A 17,539-nucleotide genomic window follows, 5' to 3' on the forward strand; every position below is an offset into this window, starting at 1 on the left:
AGATACACAAACCAACCTAAGTGATCAGTATAACAATTTTCTAAAACATATAATATAATATAAATAAATAAATAAATAAATTAATTACACTTATCACATATTATTCGATTATTTATTATTATTATATTTACTTTTTAAGAAGTATTTTCCTAAATTTTATGTACTAGATTAGTATTCGCTATACCCAAACACCGGGTTTAAGAAGTTGTCGACTCAACCTAACCGACTCCCCCACTATAATTTCTTGATAATCACGTGACCCACCCAGATACTTTTCTATATAATATAATATTTGATCGACGTATTTCATTTATTAGTTTCTCTCTTTCCTTCCTGTCCAAATCCTCTTCTTCTTTAAATATCTAAATAATGTGGGCCAACTGTGGCACGTTGTTGTTCCGTTAATTCAGACGTGTCCTTTCTTCCTTTCACAAAGAAAAATAAATTCATCTCTGGATACTTCACTTGCACCGAAACCCTTTCTCCCCCAAATTTCTCTCTTATTTTCCACATATACTCGCCAATATGTTCAATAATAATAATCAAAACTTATATATACAATCATCATAAATAAAATAAATACTAGTATTAAATATGTTAGAGGATCAAGTAGCGTATTTGTTACAGAGGTATCTCGGCAACTATGTCCGAGGCCTCAGTAAAGAAGCTCTCAAAATCAGCGTCTGGCAAGGTATATGCATATACATATATATTTATTCTTAAGTTTTAGTGTGGTTAATTTTTGATCATTAAATTTTTAATTGCGCATATTTTCTTAAGTATAAGTGTATATTCTGTTTGTCGGTTATGTTCTCGTTATCTGTATGTATTGTTTGTTAGCTTAAGGTTTTAGATACGATTTCGGGGAATGTAGCATTATTCGGTGGTGGTAGCAGGATTATAGAAACTGTAGTTTAGAAGGTTATGGAAGTTTAAACTGCAACCGTAAATCGGTAAAAGTACGTGTTATTCGTTTTTCCGACTAGGACGAAATAGGTCACTCTAGGTTTTATAAGCTAACAAGCATTATTAGTTTAATGGACGGAGTTGCCGCACACCTGACACTTCACAACTCTTACATAAGTAACTAGAGTGATTGATATAGAACTATATATGTGAGATAGAAAGAAAGAAAGAAAGAAAGAAACTGCTCAGTGCCGCTTTTCGTAGGTTTTGAGCCCCAATACCTCGACGGTGTATGGGGGAGGTTAAAATGTAGGCAGACCTTACCTCTACCTACGTAGAGAGGCTGCTTTCATGTTCTACCTAAATGGTAGAAAAGACCTTCCAACCTTTGCATGGGATGAGGATCGAACCCATGACCTCTGTCTCCAGAGGCCAGGGTGTTTACCATTGATCCAACCATGCTGCTTGTTTCTTGTAGAAAAGAACTATATATGTGAGATGAATGTATGAAATAGTATTGAGGTCCTTTGCGTTGTGTTTGTTTCTTGTACTGTGTGAATAGTTGGTTCTTTTGTGGTTGTAACAGGTAACGTAGAGCTAACAAATATGCAGCTGAAGCCGGAGGCCCTCAATGCGTTGAAGTTGCCTGTGAAGGTTAAGGCAGGGTTTCTTGGATCCGTGAAGCTCAAGGTGAGTTGATAAGTGTTCTTCCAATCAGAATTTTGTAATTTCTTTTCACTTGAATTGATTACGTCATGCAGCTTTACTTTGTTGATTCTTTTTCTGCATATTGTTTTATGATCTCTATTTATTAGAATCTCGAAACCTTGTGAGCTTGGTGGGAGGTGTTTATGTGGTTTAGAAATAAAGAAGCTCTAGGAATATATATTAATATGTCAGAAGATTAACTGCAAGTATATTAGCAAGGCTTATGGGAACTTAGGCTTATACTGTGAACTGGACCTCATTACCATTCTTTTATAACTAATTTCCATTTGTGTTTCCCCTAGAATTTACCACAACTGTGCGTCAGCTGTTTTTACAATATGTTGTAATACTAGTATTGTGTGGTAAGTTAATCAAGTTGTGTGGGACCGATATCATTTCCCCTTTGATACGATTAACTCTCTCCCCTCTTCAAGATTCTCTACCTACCTAAAGTGGGCCAGCTAAATCCTTAGGACAGGCTGGTTGGAAAAGCTTGAAACTCGTACGTCATGCGTAATTTTTTGCGAATATCTTGCGAGTATAGACGAGTTTGAATGTTTTTTCCAGGACTTGGAATTATGCGGTTGGGCATGATGATTGCCCATGCTGTGACTGCAGGACGCATAAGTTGCATGCATGATTTGTATTACTAGTATCTAATGGACTAAACCGATAGTCTCCATACGTGTGTTCATCCAAGTATTGTCTGCTTTAGTTGTTCTTAAACATGATTCGTAACATTTCTGCTGCATATTCTTCACTATGTACTAGTGTAGTTACTTCATTGCTAGTCTGTTTTGTGTTTCTTATTCCCATGATTTTGTTTTTTACATTGATGAAGTTTATCTAACTTTCTCTGTATGAACACACTGTAACATGTAAATAATACTAAATATTGAAAATCTTCATGTAATTACCTCCAACTGGCTTAGTGGTTATCATTCTGACATATATACAAGAGGTTTCAAGTACAAATCTAACTAGGTAACATATTGAGGGTGGCCAGGGAAGGGTTCGGAAACAGCCACGGGATAACCTGGTGAGGCTGCGTACATCCGAGTCAAAAGGACTCGCCCTTCCTGGGTAGCCTGAACAGGGAAAGCCTTATATGTTTACCCTTTTATAGAAAATTTTCATGTATGTCATCGCCTGTAAATATTTCTTAATATATATATATACACACACTTCAGGTTCCTTGGAGCAGGATTGGTCAAGAACCCGTTTTGGTTTACCTGGATCGTATATATTTGTTAGCTGAACCTGAGACACAAGTTGAAGGTTACAGTGAGGATGCAGTTCAAAAAACTAAGAAGTCACGAATACATGTAAGGCTGTGGCATAATGTTGTAGAATGTTTGATTTATGATCCTAACCTTTTATATTGAAATAGGACATGGAAATGAAGATGCTGGAGAGTAGGCAGATACTGACCACAGAAATGGTATGTGTCTAATATAAAACCTGACTTGCTAATACATGTAGTTATTAAACTTAATGTTATGATACTTTTTAGCCCGCGCTTATTCTTTTTTGATGAGGAACATCATACGATATATGGGATTGTTCTTTTAATTTTTGATTGTGAACAATCTATTACTTGGTTCCAGCATTTCTCCATCCTGATTTTTGCGTGTTAGATTAATTGGGTATGCTCTCAATACGAGCATCATTGAAGCCTATTTAGCTGCATGGATCAATGTCATTTCCCCCTTTTCATAAAAGATCTATGGAACTGTTAAAGAAATATTTAGCATCTGTTCTAATGAGAAGTTCAAACCAGCTACAATGATGCATGCTGGCTTATCCATTTAATTCATTAACATGCTGTTTTGTTGTCTTTAAGAATAAGTCATGGCTGGGGTCCTTCATCAACACAATAATTGGAAATTTAAAGCTATCAATCTCAAGTATTCATATCAGATATGAAGACCTTGAAAGGTATAAACTTTATATTCTCTGTGTTCTCTTGTGTGTCCAGCTAATTCGTGTTGTTTTTCAGCAATCCTGGTCACCCATTTGCAGCTGGCGTGACCTTGGAGAAACTCTCAGCTTCGACGGTTGATGATAGTGGGAAGGAGGCTTTTGTTACAGGTGGTGCATTAGAGCTCCTGCAGAAGGTTTACCTCTTTACATACACTTTCGATAATTATAACCCCAAGTATTTGTGATATTAATTGGCTTCATCTAATGGTCACCTAGGTTGAGTTCATGTAGTTTTATTTTGTTTTTACCTTTTAGTTCATGAAAATCATGTTTTTGATATTACTTAGTTCCATTAATAGGTATTGTTAGTATTTTTGGGTCTTTAAATGTATTGTTTTTTCCAAGTAGTAATGGGGTTTCTTGATAAGTATATCAGTTAAAACCATTAGTAGCATCTGTCAGAGGAGTCCCTTTCTTTTCCCTCCATTGTCCTCTTACTTGTTTTGGTGTCATAACTATTCAGTCTGTAGAACTGGAAAAGCTGGCTGTTTATTTGGATTCTGATATTAGTCCATGGCATGTTACAAAACCATGGGAGGATTTGCATCCTACGGAATGGGATCAGGTATTATTTATATATGTTAACCAGTTTAATTTGATGTTTTAGCTTCCTGTACACTTCATGGTACTAAGATTCACTTCAGGTCTTCAGTTTTGGCACAAAGGATGGAAAGCCAGCCAGTGCTCTTGTTCAGAAGCACACATACATTCTGCAACCTGTAACTGGAAACGCGAAGTATTTGAAACAACGTTCAAATACATCTGATCGAGATCAACCTTTACAGAAAGCAACAGTGAGCTTGGATGATGTTACAATTTCCTTGTCAAAGGTTATGAATTTGCATCCTATATGGTCTCACCTCATTGTGTTGTGAGCATGTCTGATGATATTAATCACGTTACTTATGCTTAGCATTTCTTTCCAAAATTTGCAGACTGGTTATAGAGATGTTCTGAAGTTGGCTGATAACTTTTCTGCCTTTAATCAACGATTAAAATATGCACATTTCCGCCCCCTTGTCCCAGTGAAATCTGATCCAAGATCATGGTGGAAGTACTCGTACAGAGTTGTTTCAGATCAGATGAAGAAGGCAAGGTATTCACTTCTTCCTTTTGCATCTTATCATCACATTGTTTGGTGATGTGTCATATCTGATGAGAGCCTTGAGAAGTCTCTTGGGTCAAGTTTTAATTCATTGTATAGTTTGAGATGAAGGTTTACGTGAGTTGGCTTGGCTTATGTGTAAGATACTAAAAGAATTTTCAACTATAAGCTGCGTGTAAAACACACCCTACTAATAAGTTGTAGTAACCACAACAGCTATTGTTTTCTTTTATAATTTCATAAATATAAATTAATAAAAATAAATATACATACTAGTCTTGGAAAAAAGTTCCAAGTTACTAAGTTTTCTAACTATTGCATATCTAGTATAATATCAAATTAACCGTTATATAATGCTGTATCTGGTGGCAGCGGGAAAATGTCTTGGGAGCAGGTCCTGAAGTATGCAACTTTGCGTAAAAGATACATATCTTTGTATGCTTCGCTCTTAAAATCTGACCCGGCTCGAGAAATCATCGATGATGATAAAGACATAGAGGAACTTGACCGTGAACTTGATATTGAACTCATAGTTCAATGGAGGTATAGTTTTATTTCCAAAATGTGATATATATGCTTCATTTAGAACTTCATGATATCTATTAGTCAACTTAGCCAGAGTGTCGAAATAGAACTATGTACTCTTTAATAGCATGCATACATGTTTCGGTATCTCTATTATACGGGGATACTGGTATAAGGATTTTATACGTGTGCAGACTTGTATTCAGACTTGGAACTACTTCACTTAAGTGAAGTTTTTGGTAATTTACCCCTACAGCTTTGACCCTAGGGAAGCACTTCTCTTAATAAATTTTTGAAGTTAAAAGTAACTGAAAATAATGAAAGACACGTGAAAAAAACTTACTTTTGTTTGGAGAACTTCATTTGGTCTTTTTGTTCGTGGGTCGTATCTGATGAATCTTACAACTCATACTTCAAAAAGTCAGAATTTGGCCTTTTCTTTTGCATTCCTATTAATGGCTCTTAGTATCATATAATATGAAATGTTTGAAGCTGTAAAGGATCCTATCCCCACACCTTTGCATTATAAGTGAAATTTGCTTGAACAGGATGTTGGCACACAAATTCTTGGAGAAGTCTGTGCAGTCTGATATTTACTTGAAGAAGCAGAATACCAAGAAATCATGGTGGTCATTGGGATGGTATTCCTTTCACCCTTCTTTTGTTGAGCAAAGTTTCCTTGGTGAAACATTCCTGTTACCTTAGTTATTCTGTTGTGCTACTTCAGGAACAATGGATCTGTTGAAGATAAAAATCAACCTGGCCAGTTCACTGATGAGGATTGGAAACAGTTAAATGAAATCATTGGATACAAGGAAGGTGATAACAGTGAACAGTTACTGAATCAAGATGACCGGGGCGATGTTCTACATACATTACTAGAGGTTCACATGAAACATAATGCTTCAAGACTGACTGAAGCTCATGAGTTTATTGCTGAATTATCATGTGAGAATCTTGATTGTTTGATGAAGTTCTACAAAGATGCAAAAGTTTTCGACATGAAATTGGGATCTTATCGGTTGTCATCACCTGATGGTCTTCTTGCAGAGGTTTGGTTCTTTTCATCTCCCTTTGTCTTCCTATATATCAGTAGACATTTATGCACCTGAGAATGATGGTTTAGGTACTTGAGCTGTAACCTTTTCATGCAGAGTGCCACATCCTATGATTCATTAGTTGGGGTCTTCCGCTATAAACCTTTCGATGCTAAAGTGGACTGGAGTATGGTTGCTAAGGCTTCTCCTTGTTATGTGACAGTAAGTTCCAATATTATTGTAATGCTCCTCATGGTACTGATATATATTCATCCAATAAGAGACCTTTACCTTTGTTCAGTATCTGAAGAACTCCGTCGATCAAATTGTTAACTTTTTTGAAAGTAATGCTGTTGTGAGCCAAAAGATAGCGTTGGAAACAGCCGCAGCCATGCAGGTTAATCTCTTATAGAACTGTAGAATGGCGCTCTTTTCACTGTTTATGTGCTTCTTTTGTGTGTGCATAACACATAACACATACTTTTAAGATCATGTTGAATCTGGTTTACTATATAATTGTTGAGAAAAGACTCGATGAATAGCATCCCACACTTATTATGGACACTGGGAGTGTAATATCTTTGATTCAGAATGCCACTTAGCAGAGAAAGTTGCATATGAACTTTTGTTCATGTCAGTTTTCTGGTGATGAGAGGTTATGCCTTAACGTTTAGATGACGTGGAAGCTTTTCAGCTAATGTTAGAACCATAGTTGACGGATCCTCACTAGACAAATAGACATACATTAAAGAAACATCTTCATCTTCAGATACGTTTGAGACCAAATATGTTTGTAAGTAGTAGATACGATTGTGTTGGTACTGATATATATTTGTATTGGAGTTCGAGAATCTTTCGCATAATGTGAAAAGGATGAAAGCTCTCTCCCATTTACCTTTCTATCCTCATTAAGACCTATATTAGAAACCAGGACAGAAAATCAACCTCCTGTGAGATGATTTATAATGCCCTTTTAGGGACAATAGGAGTTTTGAAGTTGGACTCATCATCTATCTTTTATCTTCAATTTCTATCGTCATCTATACATTGATAAATTTGAACAATATGTTTCACTTATTATCTGTATTTCAACTTGTTTTGCACGGTATACAACTCCTCACATTCCTTTTCTGTCTTGATGTGCTCTCTTGCTAGCCCTCTTAGCAAGTGCTGGTAGTTCACGCCAGAGATTTCTGGCATTAAATTTAAGCCATCACCATGTAACAATAAATGATTATGATATGTGTGTTCATAAGTTTTTAGGGTTATAGATGAACTTGTGAGTTGTGACGTCAACTGGAGATGCTTTCTTAACCACTAGAAAAATGTATGCCGTGTAAGGTTAAAGGTGAAGTCTCTGGTGTTCTTTGTGTTCTGTAAGTCGGGAATTGGTGGAGCCATTTGTCGCAGCACATGCTTTTGATATAATCGGCTCACCTATACATGGATGCTTTTTAACGTAGTATAGCCTATCACTGCTTCTACTTATACCATTATATAGTGTGGTTCTTTTTCTGTCTGGGTTTTAAGCTAAACGGTTCCATTTATTGTCCCTAATTTCTATGTTATTTGTTTAGCTTACAATTGATGAGGTTAAGCGTTCAGCACAACAGCAAGTAAACAAGGCCTTGAAGGATCATGCCAGGTACTCTTCATGTAGTGATAATAAAGTTGGCCAATTTCTAATTGTAAGGGAACCGTATCTGGTTTGATTATAATTATTTACATGGTTTGAATTTTGTCTCCATGATTATTATATTATACCTAGGGTGGTAATTTCTTCAGATAATTTTCCAAACTTGATTTTGAATTCTTTTTGCCCCCGTTACGAGTACAGGCATCGTCATCTACTTACTTTCTTGTCAGTAATTTTCACACTTTTATGGTTTGATATGAAAGGTTACGAGTACAGGCATCGTCATCTACTTACTTTCTTGTGCAAGTTATAGTAATTTTCACACTGTTATGGTGTGATATGAAAGGTTATTAATAGTGTTGTATGGAGAGTTGTTACAATGTTAGTGTCTTTAGGTATATACTTTGGACGTTTCACTTTCCTTTTTAGGTTATTCAGTACCAGATGCTTTATGTTTATTTAGTTAAGTTTATAGTAAAACCTTTAATGCAATTGTCATTATCATAATGGGATGATGATCTTTAAATGAATAATCTCTCAAAATGTTATACAGTCGTCCTCAAATTTTGAAAGAGTTCATTTAAGACTCGATAGTTAAGTGTATTGAGAGGAGATGCCACTTCTCATAATGATTATGTGCTGACGATTGATATCAATGTATGATGATGGGTGTCTCTGATTATGCACATGTTCTTCACAAGTAGTAGTACTACATGATTCATGCTTATTCGTCATTTTTACAGAAGTTTATATACTCTAAACATGTTTCATTTCAATAAGAAAATTGTCTCACCGAATTAACTTATTGTTAGATTCATCTTGGACTTGGATATAGCTGCCCCCAAGATCACTATTCCAACTGATTTTTTCCCTGACAATCGTCATTCTACCAAACTTTTGCTTGACCTCGGAAACTTGATAATTCGTACTCAGGTTTGTTCATAGTGATTTCTCAGTTATCAGCTTGAATATCATTACGATGATCACTTTTTGCATCTCTTGTTTTCTGTGCAGGATGAAGATGATATTTCTCAAGATATTTATCTCCAGTTTGATATGGTATTGAGTGATGTATCTGCCTTTTTTGTTGATGGTGATTATCACTGGAGTCAACGTTCCCTGAAAGGATCCGGCCGTTCTTCACAATCTAGTATCGTTAGTTATTTGCCTGTTATTGATAAGTGTGGCGTGACTCTAAAGCTTCAACAGGTATTTTTGTGCTGATTTGTTTCGAGTTCAAAATATTTTCATTATTTGTCCACTGATAGCTCTTGATTTCTTTGTTTAGATCCGATCAGATGACCCCTCTTTCCCTACAACAAGACTGGCCGTGCGGCTTCCTTTTCTCGGGTTTCATTTTTCTCCGGCGCGTTATCATCGACTTATGCAAATCGCAAAGATTTTTCAGGGTGAAGATGACGATACTGAAAATTTTGTTCGCCCTTGGGATCTAGCTGACTTGGAGGGGTGGTTATCTGTTCTTAGTTGGAAGGTAGTCAAATTCGAGAACTGCTCGTGCTTTCATTTACTCATCATTATGATTTATGAAAACTTGTGCGATGTATGTACTTATTGATGTTCGGAAATAGGGTGTGGGAAATAGGGAAGCTGTTTGGCAAAGGAGATATTTTTGTTTGGTAGGGCCTTTCCTCTATATTCTTGAAGCGCCAGGTGCTAGGTCATACAAGCAAACTTTCAGGTGCAAATATTTCTGACCATTGGGATTTCCTTGTTCTTCCATATATATAGTCGGAATTATATATGATACCATTTTTAATCAATTTTAAAGGAATCAGTTCTTGAGATTTAGTGAACCTTTGTAAATCGTATCATGTGAATTTTTGCGATCTCCTGTTAGAAATGGCTCCTTGGTGGTCTTAGCTCAGAGCACACCACAATAGAACCTGATAACCTAACCTTTGTTGTATGGGAGTATTAATTTCATGTGTTGCCCATGCATCAGGATCCAGTTTGAAATGACTGGGCCGAATATGATGGTTGACATAAATAATGGCCCTAATAAAAGAGTGACCTTGATTATACCCAGGAAAGGAAGTTTATTCATGCGGTAAATAATAGAATTGATATTGCTCTGTGGATAAATTTTCTAAATGCCACAACACATCAAATGACAAACATTTCACCTTTACAACAACTTAGATGGAAAATGCATATAACATGTTTTGTGAATGTGTCAAAGCGGAGGTCCACTGTGGTAGTCAACTATTAGGGTGCTATGTAGACATGACACTCATTATTGTTGTCCCTACAAAAACAAGTCATTCAATCTTGGATATGAATGTATGCATCTAATTAGATTGCAAGTTCTTGCAATACGACCATTTCAATGTTAAACATACAATGTTTGATGACGAAGCTGATAGCACATACTGTTAAACATACAATGTTTGATGATGATGCTAATATCACATATGTTAAACATACAATGTTCGATGACGAAGCTAATATCACATACTCGTAGCCGTGTCATCATTGTCATAATTGCTTTAGTTATAGGAGATATTACCAAACAGGGTGTGCTTACTTGGTTTTTTTCCCCCCTGATGTAGCTTACTTGGAAAACTAGTATATGCCATACCACCTGAAATAATTGGCGACGTAGAAAACGTGCTGGCTATCTGTCGTCCAGAACGATCCACCAGCAAGGTTGTTAGTTGGTTCTAGTACAGAACATTTTAGTTAATCAAAAACTGTTCGATGGACTGTTTCTCATCTGCATGATGTGTATGAAGGTTGTGGAGGATTCAAATGCTCTGATATTACGATGTGAATCAGAAGAATCAAGGACAAACTGGAAACGCTTGTTGCAGGGAGCTATATACCGAGCATCGGTAACTATTCCTGGTTCTGTTTACTTGGAAGCTACTTACTTGTTTGCCTTTCCTGTAGTTAGGCGGCCGTCTTTTGGTTATTTTCATCTCTGATTTCTGTCGGTGGTTGATGTGAATTTGTTTCCCTATAATTTAATGTCTGTCTGCAAGATATCAGAGGTCCTTTATCTCTTTCTATGCAGGGTTCTGCTCCGATCACTGGTCTATCAGAAACTTCATCGGAGTCTGAAGATTCAGAAGTTGAAGGGGTCCAGAAGCTTGATACGAAGGATGTTTCGAAGGCAGAGAAACTTTTTGTAACTGGTGTTTTAGATGAGCTGAAAGTGTGCTTTAATTATAGCACTCAGGTAAAAGTGGTCTGAATTTGAAGTAGTTGGTTTCACTTGCATTGGCACTAGTAGAACTGACTTTCTTCTGATCTCATTTCCATTAGAGCGACAAGAGTTTTTTGAAGGTACTTCTGGCTGAGGAGATTCGCTTGTTTGAATTGCGCGCTATAGGTGGTCGGGTAAGATTTTTGTAATCCATTTTATGTGTCGTAACTTAATTTCTCATATGGTGTGATGTCCTTAAACAGGTTGAGCTTGCAATTAGGGCCAATGACATGTTAATTGGAACTGTTCTGAAAGTTTTGGAGGTAGAAGATCTAGTATCATGCAAGGGGGCACTTCAACCTTGTTACTTGGCACGTTCATTTATTCGCCAGGCGGATGCTCCTTCGGTGTTTCAAACTATTGAAGATCAGAGTTGTGGTGGCAGTGATAAAAATCAAAGCGAAGCAGATGATAGGTTTTACGAGGCATCAGATAGCCTGAATGATCCGGTTGATAGTCCAACACACGAATTCGAGCACACGAGTTCAGGGAGAGTTATCTTGAAGACCCCAAGTTTTAGCCGGATTGCTGGTTTGTTACCTGATGATGTTAGTCAAACAGGGGATAAGAACTTGGAAGCTACCGACACGTTAGATAGTTTTGTAAAAGCTCAAATAGTCTTCATTGATTCAAACTCTGTATTCTATGATAACATTGATAAACGTGTGAGTTGTTTTTAAACTTTGATTGGGTTCTTCTTTGTAACCTATGCGTGGAACTGAAGCTATCCTTTTTAATTTTTAAAATTCAGGTGACGGTTACTCTTGCAACATTGTCGTTTTATTGTAGAAGGCCTATTATTGTTGCAATTATGGAATTTGTTGGCGCTATCAATGCCGAGGATGAAAATTGTGAATCTTTCAGTGACCATTCTTCATCAGCCAATGTTAATGACAGCTCTAGGGAGATTGATGTTGTTAATCATTCATCTGCTGTTGATGAATCCAAAGTCAGAGGTCTACTGGGCAAGGGAAGGTCCAGAATTGTATTCCTTTTGACATTGAATATGGCTCGTGCTCAAATCCTATTGATGAAAGAAGATGGGACCAAGCTTGCGACTATGTCTCAAGATAATTTCTTAACTGACATAAAGGTTCATTTGAGCCCTTTGTTGATAATACTGTTCTATGACATGGTATCTTCACGTGATAGTTTAGTTCGTACAATATGATATGTTTTCTTTTTCTTTTCCAGGTCTTCCCATCTTCTTTTAGCATCAAGGCATCCCTTGGAAACCTGAAAATAAGTGATGACAGTCTTCACAGTAGCCATATGTATTTCTGGGCTTGTGATATGAGAAACCCCGGTGGTAGTTCCTTTGTGGAGGTAAGCTGATTCGTTCAAGTAATTTTATTTATTTAAAACTTCAACTAGTTGTATCCCAGGGTACACTGGTCATGCTAAAAGTATAACCAATAAAAATAGTCGGCAGATATCTGCTGGCGTTGCAGTACATGGATAATAGCATCTTTGCATGTACTCTTATCTAAGCCCAACTTCTTTGTTATATATTACCAACTTAAATAGCTCACTTCATGCCATTTGAATTACTAGATGTATGACTTGAATCCAAGTTAAGCATTAAAACAGTAGATTAATGTTTTCACTTTATTTGTGAGCACATTCCCCTTTTCACTCTAGTATCAGTAGAAGTCAAGGCGGCCAGTCAGGATTAGAGTAGAATGCAATAAGGTGAAATCAGTTTCTATTTCTTTACTCTTCGCATCCAAGTTTTCTGTAATTTTCTTTCAGAGATGTTACTGTTTTGGGGAGTGTTTAGTTCTATGATTCTTATCAGATATCAGATGTATGACTTGAATCGAAGTTTAGCATCAAAACAATATATTTGTAGTTTCACTTTTAATGTTTGCATTCTCCTTTCTGTTGGTGTTTACTGATCTAAGTCAAGGCGGGCTGTTATGACTAGAGTAGTGTGCAATAACGTTTTCTATTTCTTTAGTCTTCAAATCGAAGTTTTCCAAATATTTCTTCAGATGTTGTGTGTTCTCTTCTAGTTTTTAATAGTGTGTTATGTTGTTGACCGGATGGATCTCACAACATCACTTTTGAAAACAGTAAATAATGCATCTGAGTTCTTTTGTATGCACTTCTATTTTTATTTCTTTTATTGGCTGTCTATTTCTCTTTGACTGGAAGGCACAAGTGAAGCTCTTTTGTTTTGTATGGTAGATAACTTCAACTTTTAGTCACATGATTCTTTATGTACGGAGGTCCTACTTTTGCCTCATTTGTACGGAGGTCCCTATGGAAGCAGTCTGTCTACCTCTGGGTAGAGGTGGGATTGTCTACATCTCACCTCCACAATACCCCGCTCACAGGGATTGGGTACCGTTGTTGTTGTTGATTCTTTATGTACGGAATCTGTTAATAAAAAAACCTAACGAATTTTCATGCAAAATGGTTATCAGGGGTGTTTTGTCAGATGTTTTGCTTAAAGCACATAGATCACCCTATGCTTAACAGCTGGTGTCTGCTGTTTGGCTTGATAAACATTTGTTGCCTTGATGATGTAATTGTAAAGGATTTATTGTGCATGTTTTGGTGTTCCTTTTGGAGGTTGGAGTGGCCCTTACAGCTAACTGTCACTGGGTTGTTTAGATAGCCATTTGTTTATTCCTTTCTTATATATATCTCGACTAGTAATATGTATTCAGAATCAATCAGTGGAATGATGTACAGGACAAGTGTATACTGTGTGCAATGTTATAGAGCCATAAAAGGCGGTGTTTTGAAACACTGTTTACAGAATAGTAAAATCATCTTTATTTTTTATTTGTCTTTATTAGTCTTTGTCAACTACTCAAATACACGTCATTTCGGACTTAATCACGAATTTCTTTTTGGTCAAAAATATTCAGTTGGTTTTCAGTTCGTTTAGTGCTGATGATGAGGACTATGCTGGGTTTGATTATAGCCTTTTAGGACAGCTTTCTGAAGTACGATTGATATACTTGAATCGATTTATTCAGGAGGTAAGTCTTCTCTTGTTATATCTTATCTTCTTTTGCATTTGCTTATGTTGTTATTGTGTTCACCTGTAGGTTATCAGTTACTTCATGGGCCTTGTTCCTAGCAACTCGGTTGATGTTGTAAAAGTGAAAGATCATGCAACAGATTCAGAGAAGTGGGTCAAGACCAGTGAAATTGAAGGCTCACCTGCTGTGAAGTTGGACCTTTCATTGAGGAAGCCTATAATTCTAATGCCTCGTAGGACAGACAGCCTCGAGTAAGATTTTTAGTCAGTAATCTTTTGTACTTGAGCTTGTGGGGAGCTGCTATACTAAACAGAGTTTTTGCTTGAGATTATATACATTGCCCTTGTTTTATTGTTGCAGCTACTTGAAGCTAGATATCGTTCATATAACTGTCCAGAACACATTTCAATGGTTTGGGGGAACTAAAAAAGAGATAAACGCTGTTCATTTGGATATAATGACAATTAAGGTGAGACCTTTCATTGGATAAGTGGACTTCCTGGTTACATACTTCTGGGATGGAAGCCAGTGATTTATTTTGTTCCCCCGATAAGAGTTAATTTTATACTTTTTGGCAGGTCGAGGACATAAACTTAAATGTTGGCATGGGAACAGAATTGGGTGAAAGTATAATTCATGAGGTGAAGGGCGTTTGCATTGATATTAGAAGGTCGCTACGTGATTTGTTGCATCAAGTTCCAAATACGGAAGTCACTGTCAAGGTGCTAAACAAATTTATTTTAGTACCATATTTTCAAACTTCGCCGTTGCGATTTGTCGAAATCGTCAATTTTTTATATTATCCATTACCATTGATTCAGATTGATGAACTGAAAGCTGCTCTCTCCAATAAAGAGTATCATATCATATCAGAATGTGCATTGTCCAACTTCTCAGAGACTCCAAATGCCATTCCCCCTTTAGACAATAATGCTGTTTCAACTTCTGCTGATGCGATAGATACTTTAGTAGGTCAGGGTTTGGAAGGTCATGAATACGAAGCTCAGAGTGAACAAGTTTGGATTTCAATGAAGGTGTCTGTTATTGTTGGTCTAGTTGAAATGTCCCTTCATTATGGCATGGCCAGGGATGCATCTCTTGCGACTCTGCAGGTATTTCTTGACAGCTCTTACTTCTATGGGATTCCCTTTTTTGCCTCTGTGTTTGCATACACAGGAGTTTACTAGCTGTTTCACACTAGTCGAAATTCACTGGAAATAATAAACTGTATTTCATCTTCTTGTAGTTATCTTCGATTATAAATTTAGTCTGTATATCTCAGATTCTTTTAGATAATGGTGATTAAATATAAGGTGTGGAGAGAGCCATATATTTTAAAGAACTTGTAATGTTTTGTTAGTAAAGTAGGACATTGAAGACATAGTAGGACTAAAGGGAGCTTCTAAGGAGGGACTGTTATTTACCGTTTGCTCTATAAATATGTGGAAACGGCTTTAGTATCTCTAAATGTTTATTTAGTTTAATTTCTGTGTTGAGTTATGACATGCAAATCCATTGATATCTTCCTTCAATTATTGTGTTCTTTCTCTCAGGTCAGTGGTCTATGGATACTTTACAAAGCTAATACAGTGGGAGATGGTCTTCTCTCATCAACCCTGAAGGGTTTCACTGTAAATGATGACCGTGAGGGGACAGAAGAAGAGCTCCGGCTTGCCGTGAGGCAACCCAAAAGTGTTAGGTACAATCCAGAGTATGAAATTATTAATGAGGAGAACGAAGTGGTCAAGGCAGATGTGAAATATGATGAGATATTAGGAGTTCCGACTATGCTAATTCTTGATGCTAAATTCAGTCAGTACATGACATCCTTATCTTTATGTATCCAGAGGCCACAGTTGCTTGTTGCACTCGACTTCCTGATGGCAGTCGCTGAGTTTTTTGTACCTACAGTACGTGACATGCTGTCAAATGACGAGGATGAAAAATCATCATATGTTGTTGATGCACTTGTTCTAGACCAACCAACTTTTAGTCAAACAGATGAGGTGTTAACACTCTCTCCTCAGAGACCTTTGGTGGTTGATGATGAGGATTTTGACCATTATACTTATGATGGTAGAGGTGGAACCTTGCTTTTACAAGACAGAGAGGGGCATATGATAACTTCTACGAGCATAGAAACTACAATTTACATTGGCAGTGGAAAACGTTTGCAGTTCATAAATGTCACTATCATGGTCTGTTTTGGCGTTAGATTCTAGATTAGTGGTTTTTCTTTATATTGTGCTTTTGTATTTATGATTCTGTATTGATGATGCAGAATGGACAATATTTGGATTTATGTGTTTCACTGGGGTCCAACAGCAGTTACTCAGCTTTGAAAGATGATCTAGTTTTTTTAAAGGAGAGGGAGGAAAGTGCCTCACCAAATGCTCAAAGTAAAACTAGTAAGAGTATGCCTTCCCAAAGCAATAAAGCGAGCAGACTGACAGAAACATCCATCGAGTTGCAGGTGAACATACGATTTTGAGTCTGCATCAAATAGAATACGATTCTGAAGATACATTAGTGCCTTTTTTTTATAACTATTATTGCTGCTAAACACGCGACTGTGTAAGTACTTTAGGAAGCTATAAAATAGGAATACAACAAAAGTAACCTTTCTTACATTTTTAGCGTTCCCATTCTTTATTTTCCTTTTTTCGGCTCATAAAATCTCCAATTGAGAGAATTCGGCTAATGTTGTATTTATCTCTGGTTACCTGTCGAACTATCATAGGTTTCTTCTTTAGGAATGGATTATAAGGCTCTACTTCTATGGTTGATTTTCTAACCGTTAGCTCATAATAAGAAACAAATTTAGAATGAAATATCAAAGTAAAATAATGTTTGAGTGGAAGCTGGTAGTTAGAACAAAACTAGAATCGGGCAAACGGCTGCCTATCATCCCGGGCACAAAAGAAAAGGGAAGAGCTTGTAGAACCGCATATTCTTGCATTCTGCAGGAATACTTCTAACAAATCAAGTTGCTTGTTTTATTGCTTTTGTTTTTCACATTTCCGTCTTATTTTAGAGCTCATTTGTTCTTTTATGTATACTAAATTACTTTGCAGGTTATAAGCCCCGAGCTTACCTTCTATAACTCATCAAAATATGCAGGAGAGAGTCCTCTCTTCTCTAACAAGTTTTTGCATGCAAGATTGGATGCCTTCTGCAGGTCTCTCTTTCTAACCTTTGTTCTTTCTCGCTTTAAGCTACTATTTCACTTTAGCTAGGACAGTTATTACTATATTGTTAGGGTATTGTAACCTTAAAGGTACATTATAAATAGACCCTTCACATTTTTTGTTATTATTTTTCCCATTCCCCTATGAATCCATCTTATAAGTGACTGGAAGGTTAACCGTCACTTTCTACGGAGGTCATCACTATCACCAATTAATCTGATCTTAATGT

The 17,539-nt window shown here is 36.7% G+C and overlaps 1 protein-coding gene across 1 annotated transcript in view; it reads left to right on the forward strand.

Annotated features, from left to right (window-relative positions):
• Positions 1-351: 351 nt before the first annotated feature.
• LOC122610015 overlaps positions 352-17,539 on the forward strand; it is a 33,538-nt gene continuing 16,350 nt past the window's right edge. Inside the window, exons 1-34 of the mRNA XM_043782986.1 lie at positions 352-691; positions 1,493-1,596; positions 2,805-2,939; positions 3,005-3,055; positions 3,458-3,552; positions 3,614-3,731; positions 4,061-4,162; positions 4,242-4,427; positions 4,533-4,693; positions 5,075-5,245; positions 5,776-5,868; positions 5,955-6,279; positions 6,382-6,486; positions 6,566-6,661; positions 7,842-7,909; positions 8,713-8,833; positions 8,915-9,109; positions 9,189-9,392; positions 9,490-9,599; positions 10,471-10,567; positions 10,654-10,752; positions 10,935-11,099; positions 11,186-11,260; positions 11,330-11,791; positions 11,878-12,219; positions 12,321-12,452; positions 14,006-14,119; positions 14,189-14,373; positions 14,483-14,591; positions 14,701-14,844; positions 14,944-15,234; positions 15,676-16,320; positions 16,404-16,595; positions 17,197-17,300. Coding sequence (XP_043638921.1) covers positions 595-691; positions 1,493-1,596; positions 2,805-2,939; positions 3,005-3,055; positions 3,458-3,552; positions 3,614-3,731; positions 4,061-4,162; positions 4,242-4,427; positions 4,533-4,693; positions 5,075-5,245; positions 5,776-5,868; positions 5,955-6,279; positions 6,382-6,486; positions 6,566-6,661; positions 7,842-7,909; positions 8,713-8,833; positions 8,915-9,109; positions 9,189-9,392; positions 9,490-9,599; positions 10,471-10,567; positions 10,654-10,752; positions 10,935-11,099; positions 11,186-11,260; positions 11,330-11,791; positions 11,878-12,219; positions 12,321-12,452; positions 14,006-14,119; positions 14,189-14,373; positions 14,483-14,591; positions 14,701-14,844; positions 14,944-15,234; positions 15,676-16,320; positions 16,404-16,595; positions 17,197-17,300 — 5,693 coding nt within the window. The 5' untranslated portion in view covers positions 352-594. The remainder of the gene's footprint in view (positions 692-1,492; positions 1,597-2,804; positions 2,940-3,004; positions 3,056-3,457; positions 3,553-3,613; positions 3,732-4,060; positions 4,163-4,241; positions 4,428-4,532; positions 4,694-5,074; positions 5,246-5,775; positions 5,869-5,954; positions 6,280-6,381; positions 6,487-6,565; positions 6,662-7,841; positions 7,910-8,712; positions 8,834-8,914; positions 9,110-9,188; positions 9,393-9,489; positions 9,600-10,470; positions 10,568-10,653; positions 10,753-10,934; positions 11,100-11,185; positions 11,261-11,329; positions 11,792-11,877; positions 12,220-12,320; positions 12,453-14,005; positions 14,120-14,188; positions 14,374-14,482; positions 14,592-14,700; positions 14,845-14,943; positions 15,235-15,675; positions 16,321-16,403; positions 16,596-17,196; positions 17,301-17,539) is intronic.

Source organism: Erigeron canadensis, chromosome 8 (genome assembly GCF_010389155.1).
Source record: "Erigeron canadensis isolate Cc75 chromosome 8, C_canadensis_v1, whole genome shotgun sequence".
Classification (NCBI taxonomy): domain Eukaryota; kingdom Viridiplantae; phylum Streptophyta; class Magnoliopsida; order Asterales; family Asteraceae; genus Erigeron; species Erigeron canadensis.